Source organism: Pan paniscus, chromosome 5, assembly GCF_029289425.2.
Source record: "Pan paniscus chromosome 5, NHGRI_mPanPan1-v2.0_pri, whole genome shotgun sequence".
NCBI lineage: Eukaryota > Metazoa > Chordata > Mammalia > Primates > Hominidae > Pan > Pan paniscus.
Window position 1 is genome coordinate 81,765,713 of NC_073254.2, and position 14,509 is coordinate 81,780,221.

The 14,509-nt window shown below is 37.5% G+C and overlaps 1 protein-coding gene across 1 annotated transcript; it reads right to left on the minus strand.

The window, feature by feature from the left end:
- Nucleotides 1-505: 505 nt before the first annotated feature.
- On the minus strand, nt 506-7,509 carry LOC134730596 (zinc finger CCCH domain-containing protein 11C-like). The gene is made up of 2 exons (XM_063605327.1): nt 6,770-7,509; nt 506-6,402 (listed from the first exon to the last, which is right to left on the minus strand). The coding sequence occupies exon 2, from the start codon at nt 5,877-5,879 to the stop codon at nt 3,648-3,650; it is 2,232 nt and encodes a 743-aa protein (XP_063461397.1). The 5' UTR covers nt 5,880-6,402; nt 6,770-7,509; the 3' UTR covers nt 506-3,647.
- Nucleotides 7,510-14,509: the final 7,000 nt, after the last annotated feature.

Below are 14,509 nucleotides of genomic sequence, written 5' to 3' on the forward strand. Positions count from 1 at the left end.
TCTGTCCCAACTGCTAGGGAGGCTGAGGCAGAAGAATCGCTTGAACCCGGGAGGTGGAGGCTGCAGTGAGCTGAGATCACACCACTGCACTCCAGCCTGGATGACAGTGAGACATCATCTCAAATAAATAAATAAATAAAAATAAAAGGCTCTTTATTCAATAAACACACTTATACACACATAGAAGTGGGAGAGTGGGGGAGAGAGAAGAAAACTTCCAAAGTTACCTAGGTTTTTGTTGGACAAGATGAGATACTATAATGCTCCTCGTTCTTATGATTTTTACTCCCCAAAATGAGGGGATAACAACTGAATTGTTCTCGTACACGCTAAAGCCACAGTCTCAGAAAAACATATCCCACAATTTAAAGGACGAGTGCTGCTGATGGGTACAGAGGAGGAATTATCTTTCATACAATGCATTAAGATATTCCAAGTGATTTATGGATGTATTTGAGAATTAACGGATTGAAGCTCGTGAAAACTGCTAAGAGAAACTGAAAATGGAAACATTAGTTGTTCACATTAAATCTAAACATGTTTAGAGCAAGTTTAGGGACTGTCACTTCTCAATGTGATAGAATAACTGGTACCAAATCTGTCTCTCTGCCGTAAACGGCTAGGAAATTGGACAAAATACATGAGACAGCTGTTTTCAGACGTTAGAAAACAGACACAGCACAGAAGTGTGAGTCTTCAGAACAGGAAAAGAAATGAGGTAAGCCCTATAACCAACATGGCTTTCTGGATGTAGGCACTTCCAAGACTGCAGTAAGAGAGGAGGAACCATGACAAGGCAGATCCAACTTACTGAATTTAATAGACAGAGATCAGAGTTAAAGGAGCTAAAAGAGCTGAAATGTGAGGCACAGAGAGAAAGAACTCCAGAAATCTATACAGGCAGCTATCCTGAGTCCTTCATTGAATATTAGGCTACATATGCATGAAATGAAACTCTATGAGGCCAGGCAAAAACAGCTACTGGGATTTGTGAGCTGGGGGTTGAGTTGCAGCCAGCCAGAATGGAGGCATTGCTGACCACCCTGAATATTTCCTCGAGCCTCCTGAAGAGGCGTGCTTCAAAAGGATAATTAAATTAGCCCTAAAGAAAAACTTACTCTAGACGCATACTCCCAAACTTAAAAATACACTTAAAAAGGATCAGGTTGAATGGTAAGTAACTGAACTCCCCGGCAAAACAAAATTCGGCTTTCCAGAGGAAGACTACAAAATCTAGACTTTCTTTTTTTTTTTTTTTTTTTTTTTTTGAGACGGACTCTTGCTCTGCTGCCCAGGCTGGAGTGCAGTGGCACGATCTCAGCTCACTGCAACCTCCGCCTCCCAGGTTCACGCCATTCTCCTGCCTCAGCCTCCCAAGTAGCTGGGACTACAGGCACCCACCACCACGCCTGGCTAATTTCTTTCTTTCTTTCTTTTTTTTTTTTTTTTTCCTACATCGGTTGTATTTAAAACACAAACAAGTATTTCTCTTTCTGTAAGGGCAAATGGTTCAAATAATGCGGAACACGAAACATTGACTAATACAAGTTTATTTTTTAAAAGAGCAAAAGAATAAAGAATATATACAAAAGGGACCTGGAATCTGTAAGCTGATTCCAAAAGCGAAATAAGTAGAAAATCCGTGGTGAAACCTGAACATTCTACCCCTGCTTTGGAGAAGGGCTATCATACAACATTCAGTCAGCTGAAGATGGATTGCTAGAGGTGTGTCGATACATAAATTTCAAGTCATTTTTGCTTGTGCAGAATCATCCCAATCTTAACAAGACTGAATGGGCAGTCCTGTGGCTTTCTTCCTTTTCCATATTCCCAACAAGGCTACGTGAAGTTCAACTCTTGATGAGCCGCTTACAACAGCAGTTCCTTAGGAGCCAACATGACAGGTGGGTCAGATTTCCCTATGAGAAACAAAACTGGCCACCTACAGCAAAATATCAAAATGGGTAAATCCTTCCTTCCTCTTCCTTCTGATTATATACAACATATCTCCTTTCAAGACTATTATTTCCGTCATGCTTATTCCTTCACAAATCTAAACCTTGAGGTGATATGAAGGAAACCAACATCAAGAAAAGAAAACTCAATTCAGAAATGAAGAAAACTGGCAGGTATACAATACACCCCCAGAGCATCTCAATATCCCTGGCACAGTACAATTCGGTGTACTGCTACAGCCCATAGATAAATATTGGCAGCTTGAATAAGCTCATTTTTTCCCTCAGGTGGTTAAAGGCCACCACATAAATACTGGGCAACAGGGGTTTGTTGGGAGAATTAGAAATAAAAAATTAACCAAATTTTGTCCCTGTGTTAATTCAATGCCAGCAAGGAGGCAAGTACTGAAGAAGAAAAGGGACAATTTTCATACGAAAAAAGAATTCCTCTAATCATGTCACCATCTCATATAATGAATCCAGGGAATCCCAGAAATAGAAAATTAGTTTCAGGGGACCCCTGAGGCACTTTAAAGCCTTTTAAAAAATTACAGTAATAATAAATTAGATATTGCTCTTCAGAGGCCAACAGAGCAGCAGAAGCATCAAGATCAGGTCCAAAGAGTTATGCCCACATTACAGGCTTCCTGAGCTGCTCAGCCCTCTTTAAAGCTTAGTTGAATCTCTAAATACCTTTACAAAGACATACAATTTAACGCAGACTGAGTGGGTATTTTTGTTTAGTGGTAGCATAAAATTTGGTCCTTAATGGTAGCAGCTGTCTTCATCCATTTCAAACTCAGGTAATATTAAGTACATCAAGACAATACATAAAGAATACAACAAAGGAGAAAAAAGCCAAAACTGACAAACACCTCAAGGAGTCATTAAGTTTGCTTACACCCTTTCACTTGATCTCCCTCTCAGTCTCTTTTTTGTGGAGAGAAGGGTATGACAGAACTTTTTTCTCAAAAGATGATAAACAATGGCATCAAATGGACAAAATGGTTATAAAGTAACTTTAAAAATCTGACCCCAAGGAATCCAGGACACATACAGATAATTCAGAGGTATACTTCTGATTTGGGGCAAATTCTAGACTAAAGAAATGATCGTCTCAGGTAAATGTTACAATAGATGAAACCAAGTCCAGTTTTTTGGCGGTTTTTTTTTTTTTTAAAGTGTCCTCACTACCACCTTCAGCTATCAATCATTTCTCATAGCTCAAGCGGAAGGTCATCTTCATCTTTCCCAGGATCCAGGTCAACCTCAGCTTCCCATTTGCCTCCTGAAATCTCCCACGTTAGTTTCTCAAAATCATCCTCCACAGAGAGTGGGGGCTTTCCTGTTGAGGCAGAGCTGAGTCGGCGAGTTTTCATGCTCATTTGGGGTGAGGAAGGGCCAGACGCCTCCGGGGGTGAGGAATCTGAAGAGGACTGGGTTGGAGGCAGCACAAGACTGTCTCTAACCAAACACCGCATATTCTCACTCATAGGTGGGAATTGAGCAATGAGATCACATGGACACAGGAAGGGGAATATCACACTCTGGGGACTGTGGTGGGGTGGGGGGAGGGGGGAGGGATAGCACTGGGAGATATACCTACTGCTAGATGACGAGTTAGTGGGTGCAGCGCACCAGCATGGCACATGTATACAGATGTAACTAACCTGCACAATGTGCACGTGTACCCTAAAACTTACAGTATATTAAAAAAAAAAGAAAGAAAGAAAAAAAAAAGAAAAAGAAAAAGAAAAAGAAAAAAAGACTGTCTCTAGGATTTTCTGCTTCAGGCACAGTGACTGATTTGTCCTCAGAGACAAGCAGGACAACAGCATCCACAGCTGCCTTTTTGGCTGGGGGTTCCTGTAGGACGCTGCTGGAGCTGAGTGGCTTCACAGCGGCAGTGACAGCAAGGTGCATCTCCACTGCCTTACGTTTTGGGGCCAATTTGGGGGATGACACAACTTTAACCACAGATTGCTTCACGTTCACTTTGGGTTTAGCTTCACCCCTTTTTTCCAAGGTCTGTGCTGCCCATTTCACATTCAAGAATGAGTCTGCAATCCCTGAGGTTTCTACCTCCACCTTCTGGGATGACTTTGTGGGAAGCTGCTTGGTCAGGTGCCATGTGATTCCTGGCACAGCAGTGAGCACTGGTTTCTCTGCCACTCGGGTATTGCAAGAGGCTACATCTCCCTGAAGAGGTGTCGAGACTGATTTTTCCCTCTCCTGCTGTTTCCGCATGCGCATCTCTCTCATGGTCGCACATCTCTTGACTTGAATTTTACTGATGTCAACTCCTGTGGTCTCAACTGAAGCCTCTGTAGCTTCCATTCTAATACGGCTCTGAAAATCAACTTCATTTCCTTCCTGAAGTATCTTCTCTTCTTTCCTCCATGTTCTTTGGGTGACTCGCAGCAGCAACCTTGCCCCCGGAGTGGCCTCATGTTGAGACGGGGAGCTGGTGCTGCTCTCAGAGCTCTGCTGCACCCTCAGTGCCTTCTCCAGTTTAATTTCTTCCAGCGTCTTCATGTGCACCTCCTGCATGGACTTTGTTTTACCTGCAGGCTCCTCTGATTGTCCTTTGCTGGCAACAATGGGTGGCAAAACTACTGTTTTTTTAATTTCACTATCAGTCTTTAGCTTCATGCAAGTTGTATCCTTTTTGCTTTTTTGTCTCTCTGCTTCCTGCTGCCTATGTTCTTCTTCAGCCAGGACCTCAGAGAAGGTTTTGATACGGAGAGTGGAGGAGCTTCTTGCTCCTGAAGTAGAATCATCAGTTTTTGAAGGTCCTTCTGTCTTGAGTTTAGTTTGCGATTCCCCATGTTTCTGACTGGCTCTTTCAAGAAGCATTTCTTCTAATGTCTTCACATGGATCTCACCAACTTTATTAACTTTATCTGTTGCGTCCTCATTATTTGGATCAGCTGACATGCCTAATCGCTCCTTAAGAGACTTGGAAACTTGAGCTGTCTTTGGTGTTTCGTCAGTGTTAGTTTCCGGAGCTTCAACTTTCTTCCCTAGCCTCTGTGCCAGGCTACGCTTTAATGGAGGATCACTGTCAGCGCCTGCCGAAAATTTTCGTTTCCCCAGTCTCTCAGTAAGACCCAATCTAACCAAGGGTTCTTCTCCTTGTTTGGTGGAGAGAGTTACTGTCTTCACCACAGTCCTGACATTTTCTTTTTCAGGACCTGGAACAGGCTCAGGGTGGAGCAAAAGACTGGAAACTCCTGAAGAACCCTCACCTTGCTTCTTAGATTTTTCCTTCATTTTCTCTGACTTAATTTCCTCAAGAGTTTTTATTCCAAAATGCAAACATTCACCTTGCTTTATATTGACTGCAGGTCTCCGGACAGAAGTCACTCGTAATCCATTGTGAACTTCAGGAGTTGGTTGCAGGGTAGGTGTTTTGGTTTCATCAGGAAACTGATCATCATCATCTTCATCATCATCTGCAGCATTAATTACAACTGGTGGATGCTTGGGGCTAGGAACATTTTCGGAACTTTCTACTTTCATAACGCTCCGCAGCTGAGGGGAAGGATTGGACTGGACAGACAATTTGTTCTGCTGAACTGAAAGTTGGCTAGCCTTCACTTCCTCTTCTGGTGACTCAGGCACAGTTGTGCTCGGAGGTAGGAAAAGGCCATCAACATATCGTCCTCTATTGTGATGGAAAGCGCAGTTTAATTTTTGACATCCTGTTGGCTGATTTTCCCAATAACAAGGAACTTCACTGCGTTTTTTATCAATCTCCATGTGCCGAAACCTGCACACCCGTCGAAAACAGCGCCCTTCTCGCCATAATGTGCAAACAGTTTCATTTCCTAGTGCAGCTTCACAGTGACGGAATGGGCAGCTGTCACCTTTGGTACATGTAGAATAGAAAAAAAAATAGCAGTCTTCTCCTTGATTAGGCATGCTGGGTAGATTCTTAGATCAGAAGTGGCTTCTTGAAACAAGCCACTGCTTCCTCAAAGCAAGGACAAGGCTCCAAGTCCTCGTGAAATGGGTTTAATCTTCCAAATGACAACTTGATCACAGAAATTGTCTTTAAACTGTAATCATTAGCTGGTTGCTCTCAACAGGAACGTCTGTGTCTTCACTGAGTTCCAATCTATTACGCCTGTAGGTCGAACCAACACTCAATCCATGAATTAATAATAATGAGGCAGAAAAAATTTTCCTCCTCACATTGCCAAGAAAACCTCTCAGCCACAATTCAAACACAGCATGTGTTTTTAAAACATCTCCCAACTACTGGGAGATTAAGTCCATTCAAATAACCTTTGTCAGACTGGAGACAGCTAGGGTTAGTTATCTCCTCAAAAACAAAACAAAACAAACAAAGAAAAAAAACAAAAAAAAGAGTTCATTTAAAGATGAACTTGAGAGTCAAAGGATCATGAAAAAAAATCCATCTTCCATAGCTGAACAATATAATCTGAAAAACAAAAAAAACATCAGTTTTTCAGTAAGATCCAATTTCTGGTCTTCAAGATTTCTTCACACTTAATACTAGTCAATTTTCCAGGAATTTTTTGGGCAGGGAATATCCCCAAATCCTAAAAAGCATCGCTATCTCTAGTTCCACAGCCTCCTTCTCAAGGTCCAGAATCAAGGCCTGGAAGATGTCAACACTATAGGCCTTCCCCACAGGAATCCGCACCGATTATGGGAGTTTAGGGGTGTTCTTCATTACGGTTTCACCAATCCTACAAGGAGTACGGAAGTGTCCCTGTTGCTCTTGACTCCCACGCTGAGGGCCAGGGGTGGGAGTGTAATGAGGGTGGGGAATGGGTGTAGGATACCGGAATAAGGTCGGTGGCTTTCTGTATGTGGAGTTTGAGACAAGCTCCAAAGTCGTGGGACCCGAACCGATGACACTATCCCCGACTCCCGCTTGCTGCTACGTCTTTCTTCTTGCTTGGCCGCTGCCGTCCGTCGTCCTCCGAGCAGCAGCAGCACTAGCAGAAAACCAAGACTGCCAGCGTCAAAGATGGCGCCCGGCTACAGGCTCCGCTCTAAGGCCCGGCCGGTAAAAGTGCCAGCACGACGCAGGGCGCGAGGGTTCTGGAAGACGTAGTTCCTCTATGACGCGATGCCTAAGATCTAATTTCATATATCTTTGGTAGAGACGGGGTTTCACCGTGTTAGCCAGGATGGTCTCGATCTCCTGACCTCGTGATCTGCCCGCCTCCGCCTCCCAAAGTGCTGGGATTACAGGCATGAGTTACCACGCCCAGCCCCAAATCTAGACTTTCAATAAAATATTTACAATGTCTAACATCCTAACAAAAATTATTTAAAATGCAAAGGATCAGGAAAGACTAGAACCACCAAACTAAGTTGGTAGCAGAGGGGAAGCCACTAAATAAGCCGAATACTCGAAAGACAGGCATTGTACTCATCAGTCATTCCTGAGGGTGGGACCATGGTAAAGCTGAAAATCAAAGAATTGGTTGAAAGCTTTATGAGCACACAGTTAAACTCCTGAATTCTCTCTTTTATCTGTGTGAACAGCCTGTTCCATTCTTGAGCAATACACAGAGCCCAGGGATGTGGTGCAATACTACAGAGGAGAAATTAAGTAAAAATCTACTCCCAAAACAAAGGTAACAAGGTATTTTTCCCTATTCTGCTCTAAAAATGTGGGTGGTCAGGCCACTTCCCCTGACTGTCACTGAGTGGATGTAGGTTAAAGAATACAGACTGAGAGAATTAGAGAGTTCTTAAACAAATCAGCCAGGTCTCTTTGATCACAGTGCAATAAAGTCACTAGAAAACCACTCACAATGAATACATGGAATTTCAAACCATATTTTTTGGTGATTTATTTTTCAATATAAGTGGAGAGTCAAGCATAACCATGTAAGTTAAGAAATTCTCTAACTTCACAGCCAGAGACCAAAGTCAGTTGGAAGGTAGGGAGAAAATTCAGAGGAAATACAAAGAAGAGATGCATGTTAAACTTTTGAAAAAAACTCCAAAACTTAAGACTACTGCCCTCAAAGTAATAAGAAAAAGGTAGAAAAAATAGTTTTCAGATCTACAATATGTGAACATTTTTAGTTCTAAGAGGTCTAACCTAAAAATAATATACTTCGCTTAAAATAGGAAGTCAAGTAAGGAAAAGATGAGGAATTTAGGAAACTGAGGATCCAAACCAGAAGACAGGCGGTAAAGCTTCCCAGGATGAAGGTGAAGAGTCATCCCAGAAAACACTATGAAGTGAGCCTGTGGATCTACCCATTCAGAAGAGGCATTTCTAAGGACAAAAAGACTGAGGCTGAGAGAATATCCAATGTATTTTGCATATTGAGGGACATGGGGAAGTAATGATGACTGGGTGCTTAGAATAAGTAAACAAAACTAAAAATATAGTGATTAAAAACTGCCAGGAAAACAAAAATGTTCTGTAAAAGTAAATGCATACGACCTCTTTCAGCTACAAATGATATCACTAAACACATAATTATATAAAATGAATGTTAATTTATTACAAAATTAACCTAATTTTATATTGGGAGAATGATATATGGGCTTGGTGTGTTTATCTGTGTGTCTGTGTGTGTGTGTGTGCGTGTGTGTGTGTGTTTTGGGGTAAGGAGCAGTGTAAGAAATGTAAATACTTCTCTTCCATAGGATGACATCAATGAATAATGTTTAAATGTGCTTTTTTATTAAGTAATAAATGTAAAATATTTTATTCGGAAATATTGAGATAAATGAAAACACAAAAATAGTTAAACATCTTAAAGTAGTTATATATAGGTGGCAGGATGAGTTAGAAATGGAAACGCACTGTAATATTTGACCCTCAGAAGACACTATAGTTATTCTATAAGAAATATTTGCATTATTATAGGAATATTTCCATAGTATTTGATGAAAATATAAATTAAAATAAACCAGAATATTAAAACTTGGAAATAAATTTAAAACCAAAACGCCTGGCATTTCAGAAATTTTGGACTACTTCCAATGCATCAGAAGCGACACTTTCCTAAGAACATCCCAATGAGCTTTCAAACAATGGCCATTAGAAAGCAATAGATTGCCAAGTTGTTTTTTGGGGGGGTCAGGGGAAGGTGTGGTGCAAAGGAAAAGGAAGTGTTGCTATCTTATTTTCTTTTGTGCTAATTATAAAATTAGTGTTAAAAATATGTTATTTATTGTAGAAAAATTACCAAAAATAGGTTGTTATTAGGAAAACAAAAAGGTAAATGACCAGTAACTTTGCAAAAAAAGTGCAATTCATGAATTAAACACATAAAAATCATAGCAAAATAGGACAGATTTTCTAATCAGACTGGTAAATACTAAAACATTTTATGATATGCAGAACTCGCCAGTGTTTGGGAAGCCCAGCATTCTGAACATCAACCTTTATAGAGAGGGCTTTGATAAGAACTATTAAAATTAAACACTTGATTTCCTTTTGATTAGGGCCAATTTTGCAAGGGATTTATCCTATGGATCCTCTTTATAGAATCCACTGATATATTTATACAAGGACTTCCATTTCTGTATAAATATTAACACAACAAATTAAAACACATAGTAACTACAGTGCCTTCTGAGGGTGAAATATTATGGTACATTCATATAATAGAATATTTGCAACCTTTGAAAACAAAATGTGCTAATTTGGATTGGTATCTCAGACATATCATTAAATGGAAAGATAAAATTTCAGAGCATTATATATTACTAAGATATAATCACTTTTGAGAATTTAAATATATATATATAAAAATATGTATGTGTAGGTAGGTTTGTATTGTAGGTAGGTTGATATAGAAATGGTAATGCTAAACAATAAGGGAATGTGCCTAAGTTGTGTCAAAAATAAAATTTGAAAAATTCAAAAATTGGGAACAAGTAGGTTGTTGCTCTAACCACAACTCGTCAAATTTTAAAAAGACGAGTACACAAGAAAAAGTATTCTCTTGAGGACATTAAAGCTCAATAAAACAAACATCAAGAGGTCAATATAAAAATACATGAAATATAATGAAATATAAAAATAGGTCAATTACCATTTCAAATTTGCTATGGCCAAATGCAGATTCCTAGTTTCTACCCCAAATTTTCTCCTATTAAATCTTCCTCTTAATAAAAGGTGTCACTATCTCCACACAGCTCAGATTAGAGACTTAAGCAAGATCCTAATAGTTAAGTGGCAAACTCTCTTTCAATTAGTACAGTTTTTGTTTGTTATAGTATCTGAGCTAGTACTTCCATATTACTCTTAATTTTCAAAAATATTCTCAATGCCGTAAGCTTCCCATATATAATTTAGAGTCTACCTCTTGATGCCTTTATTGAGATTTAATAAACTAGAGATTAGCTCAGGAAGAATTATAAAGATATGCCTTCGTATTCTTGTACAGGATATCCTGTTCATTTAGGAAGGAACTTTCTAAAATTTTCTTTTCATTTTCATGGAATAACAAACAGCATTATGACTAAAGCTTGCATAGTAGAGGCACAGAACTATGTAATAATCTTGGCATTATACATAGGGCCCCATGTAATCTACCACCCCAATCAGAACACTGTTAAAAGTGAAAGAGCACTATTAACAATTTACAAAGATACAGTTAAACAAGGCCTAGCACAGGCCAACAATTTTTTGCCATGTGGCAGTTGTTTTGAATTTACCTAGGTTTTTTTTTCTTTTTCTGTATGTGGAGGGAGAAGAGGAAAGGTATTGAAGGGAAGTAACTGTGTTCTATGATTTTATTTCAGGTAACTTTGTTGGAAGGGTGTTTGATATAGTAGGTAACAGTTACTTGCCCAGTAAAATATGCATTCAATACTCTTCTGTGAAATAGATGTGCAACTGAGAATTTTGCAGATGAGGAAAACAGGCACAAATATATTTGTTTAATACATGTTTGAAAAGAATTAAAACCAAAGTTTTCTCTCCAAGACCAGTGATTTGAACACATCAAAGCATCCACTACACTTCCTACCATTAATAATCTCAGTGATCCTTGACAAATTGCATTAAATGGCTAAGTTCTTTACAACTACAAGAAGAAAGGCTTGAACTAATTCACCTTTAACATTTTTGCTGGCTCCAAACACTTACCGTCATATACAGTTATAAGTGTAATGACTTAGGTTCAGTAGGTTAATTTGTATTAATAATAACAAGCAAAGTGATTTGACATTGCTTTTCTCAGCCCATTGACATATTTATATGCTAATGTTAAGTGCCCTTTGAATGCTTGGTAAAGAATTCTTGAAAATCATGATACTTTAATTTTTTTTCATCTTTTGTTTTCTTTTTCAATTATGTATGTATATAAAATATTCAAAGAAATGCATATGGATATATTATATAATGTATTATTATATTAAAATGATCTAAGAATTTATATTAATAACTTATAACTATGCCTAGATATAGAGGAACCCAAGAAAAGTTGTTCAATGTATAATGATCAAATAAATTAGGCCTTGAACAGATGTGTGTGTGTTTCTGTGCACATCTGTATTTGAAAGGAAGAAAAAAGTGAAAAATCTTTGTCTCTCTAACTCCAGAAAAATATCCCCACTTTTGTTGATAGCCAACATAGTTCTCAGCATTAAACCTAAAACATATTTAAAATACATTTACATAAATTGCAGACTATTTCACAATTGTCTTCACTTACAAGAAAACTATGTAAAAAACTACTAGAAAAATATATTGGATAAATTGAAATTACTATGGGAAAATCTCGTCGAAATTTGCAAATTCATTAAAAATGTATCTAAAAAACTAAAATAATGAATGCATGAATTATGTTCATGTATTCAAGAGTACAGATATTTTAAAATTCAAAATATTATAGATTTAAAGAATAATATAAGAATACCTGGCATTGCCTTACAGCTACATCTTAAATAATTGCACTGAGTGACAAACTGAGTTTGAATAATCTTATATATATGTATATATATATATAGTTGTTACAAAAGTAATTGTGATTTTTTTCCATTACTTTCAATGACAAAAACCACCATTACTTTTGCACCAACCTAATAATATATGAATACACACACACACACACACACATTAGCATAGGCAGAGTTCATGATGTTATCCCAGCTAACATAGCAATTAAGTGGCAGAATATGTTTTTGAGACTAGATATATTCAGCACCAAAGTTATTTTCACTCATAATTCTGCACAGTAATCAAAAGTAATTTTGCCAAGAATGGACACTTTATGAAAATATTTTTTAAATGCACCCCACAACTATCTTCATTAAATATTTATTTCTGTGTTTTTAAATAAATGTGTGATTTAAATACTTAAATATATCAAAATAAAGTATATGACTAATTGGGTTTTTCATTTTTCTGTGTTTCAGATGCAGCTGTTCTCTTAGTTACATTGGCAGATTGTGTGTTGTCAATGTTGACTATTGCTTAGGGAACCAGAGTATATCAGTGCATGGCCTCTGCCTGGCCCTTTCGCACAATTGTAACTGTAGCGGTCTGCAAAGATATGAAAGGAACATCTGTGAGATAGATACTGAAGACTGCAAATCTGCGTCCTGCAAAAATGGAACAACTAGTACACATTTAAGGGGATATTTCTTCTGCAAGTGTGTCCCAGGATTTAAAGGCAAGTTTTTTTTTTCTTGATAAATTAAATTTTCTAGTAAATAATGTTGTTAATATATTTATTTGATATATCTCAAATGTGTCTATTGATTGGTATTGTTGTCTCATTTCTTATTTGGCAAAGTAAAAAAAAAATGCATTCACTTGAATAATAGGATTGCTTCTTTGGGCAATTTAATCTGACTACACAGCCTTGCTCATGCAAATAAGACTAATAAGGTCAGGCTGAAGCATTGGGAATATGATGGTATATGTCAAAGGTCTGAAGGGAAAAGCAGGCAGCCATAAGCTCCAAATAATTTTGCCTAAACAGCTTAGTACTGCATTTCAACCTTTTGTTTGGCTGCATAAGCACATGGAGTGACAATTTTTTCTAGTTTAAGAATAAAATTTGGTTTCAGTATTGTCTAGGTCAGTTTGATGCCGTGACGTTAATAACATTTAAGAAAAAGTGAAGTCACAAACATACTATTTTCTCTGTACAGTCATAGAGAACAAGATTCAGTGTAGTAATAAGGCAGCTTTTAAGGTTAAATATCAGAAATTAAGCATTCAAATTTAATTACTTGACATTTTTCTGATTGGTCTTACATTGATATAATTATTTATAGTAATTTCAAACTTATTATGATTACCTTATAAAATCAGAACAGTGGCCATACAGAAAAACAATTACATTATCACTTATAAAACAACATTTTTTAAGTTTTGTTCAGTTGGATATTCCATTTTATTAAGCAGACCCAATTAAAAAAGTTATTTGGATTTTCATTGTAACATGAAAAATATTTTCCCTGCTTGGTATTTAAAGTAATATGTTGAAGGTTTTGGAAGCAATTTAAAGATAAATTCCAAAAATGGAAATGGTGATATCATTGGAATAAATGTATAGCCATCCAGATTAGCTATTTTAAGGCAAAAATAAATTTGAGCGCAAAAATTCTGGTAAGCTTACTAAAAAGTTGGTCATATTACTTCACATTCAAACATATTCTAAGTAAAAATAAAATTGCATAAATGTGCTAGCATTGTTAAAATATAGGTGTCTGTCTTAGAAAATAGATATATATCATTTCTTTAACAATCTTCCAAATATCAGTAAATATATAGTTAAGTAGTAATTTTACATAAGAGAAAGAATGAATTTAACTCTGCATAATGCCATTACTAATAGAATATGTAATTTGCCATAATCCTTTTGCATGGCTAAATACATATGTGTATTTGCAAACATGATCAATGAATCATCTATTATTTTATATATCAACTCTATATTGGTTGTACATTATATTATCATTAAATATATATTGTATATAAACTATATAGTTTTACCACATATATACATAATACTTATTACTGGAATATAATATAAAATTGGTATGGCCTACTTCTCCAGGTGGGGTTAAACGCTATTATGTTTCTTTCACTTTTCAAATTAAACCCAACACAAGCTTCACAGGCCCATATTATAAGCAAGGCCCGTATTTTCTATTGTGTCTTTTTCTTTCCACTGAATTATAAAAAATCCTCTGGCTTTCCTCAGTTCAGTCCTACTTCTAAACTCTTCACACGGTGAGAAGTAAAGGAACTGATCTGCCTAAACTTTCCCAGGGATGCAGAGTTAATCCCACTAAAAGTGGAATCTTTTGGGGGCAGTTTAAAGTAGATGCCCCTCTTTCTCTCCAGCCCCCTTCTCTTCCTCTATCTGGTTCCTTCTGTTAGTTGTATCTCCCTTCATCTTGAATTCTTCCCATCTGATTTCTCCGTTTCCACCTGGTTTCTCTCCCCATCATATGATCCTCCTCCTTCCCTTTCTCCCTTTCCATTTGATTTCTCCTTGCTGTCTCTTTTCCCCCCTCCATTTGCTTTCTCTCCCTCCATCTCCAAACTCATGTGCTTTCTGAAGGCATTTGTTAACATTTTA

Excerpts from the sequence above, each read along its gene's own strand:
- LOC134730596 (XM_063605327.1), bottom strand. The coding sequence starts at position 5,879 with ATGCCTAATCAAGGAGAAGACTGCTATTTTTTTTTCTATTCTACATGT.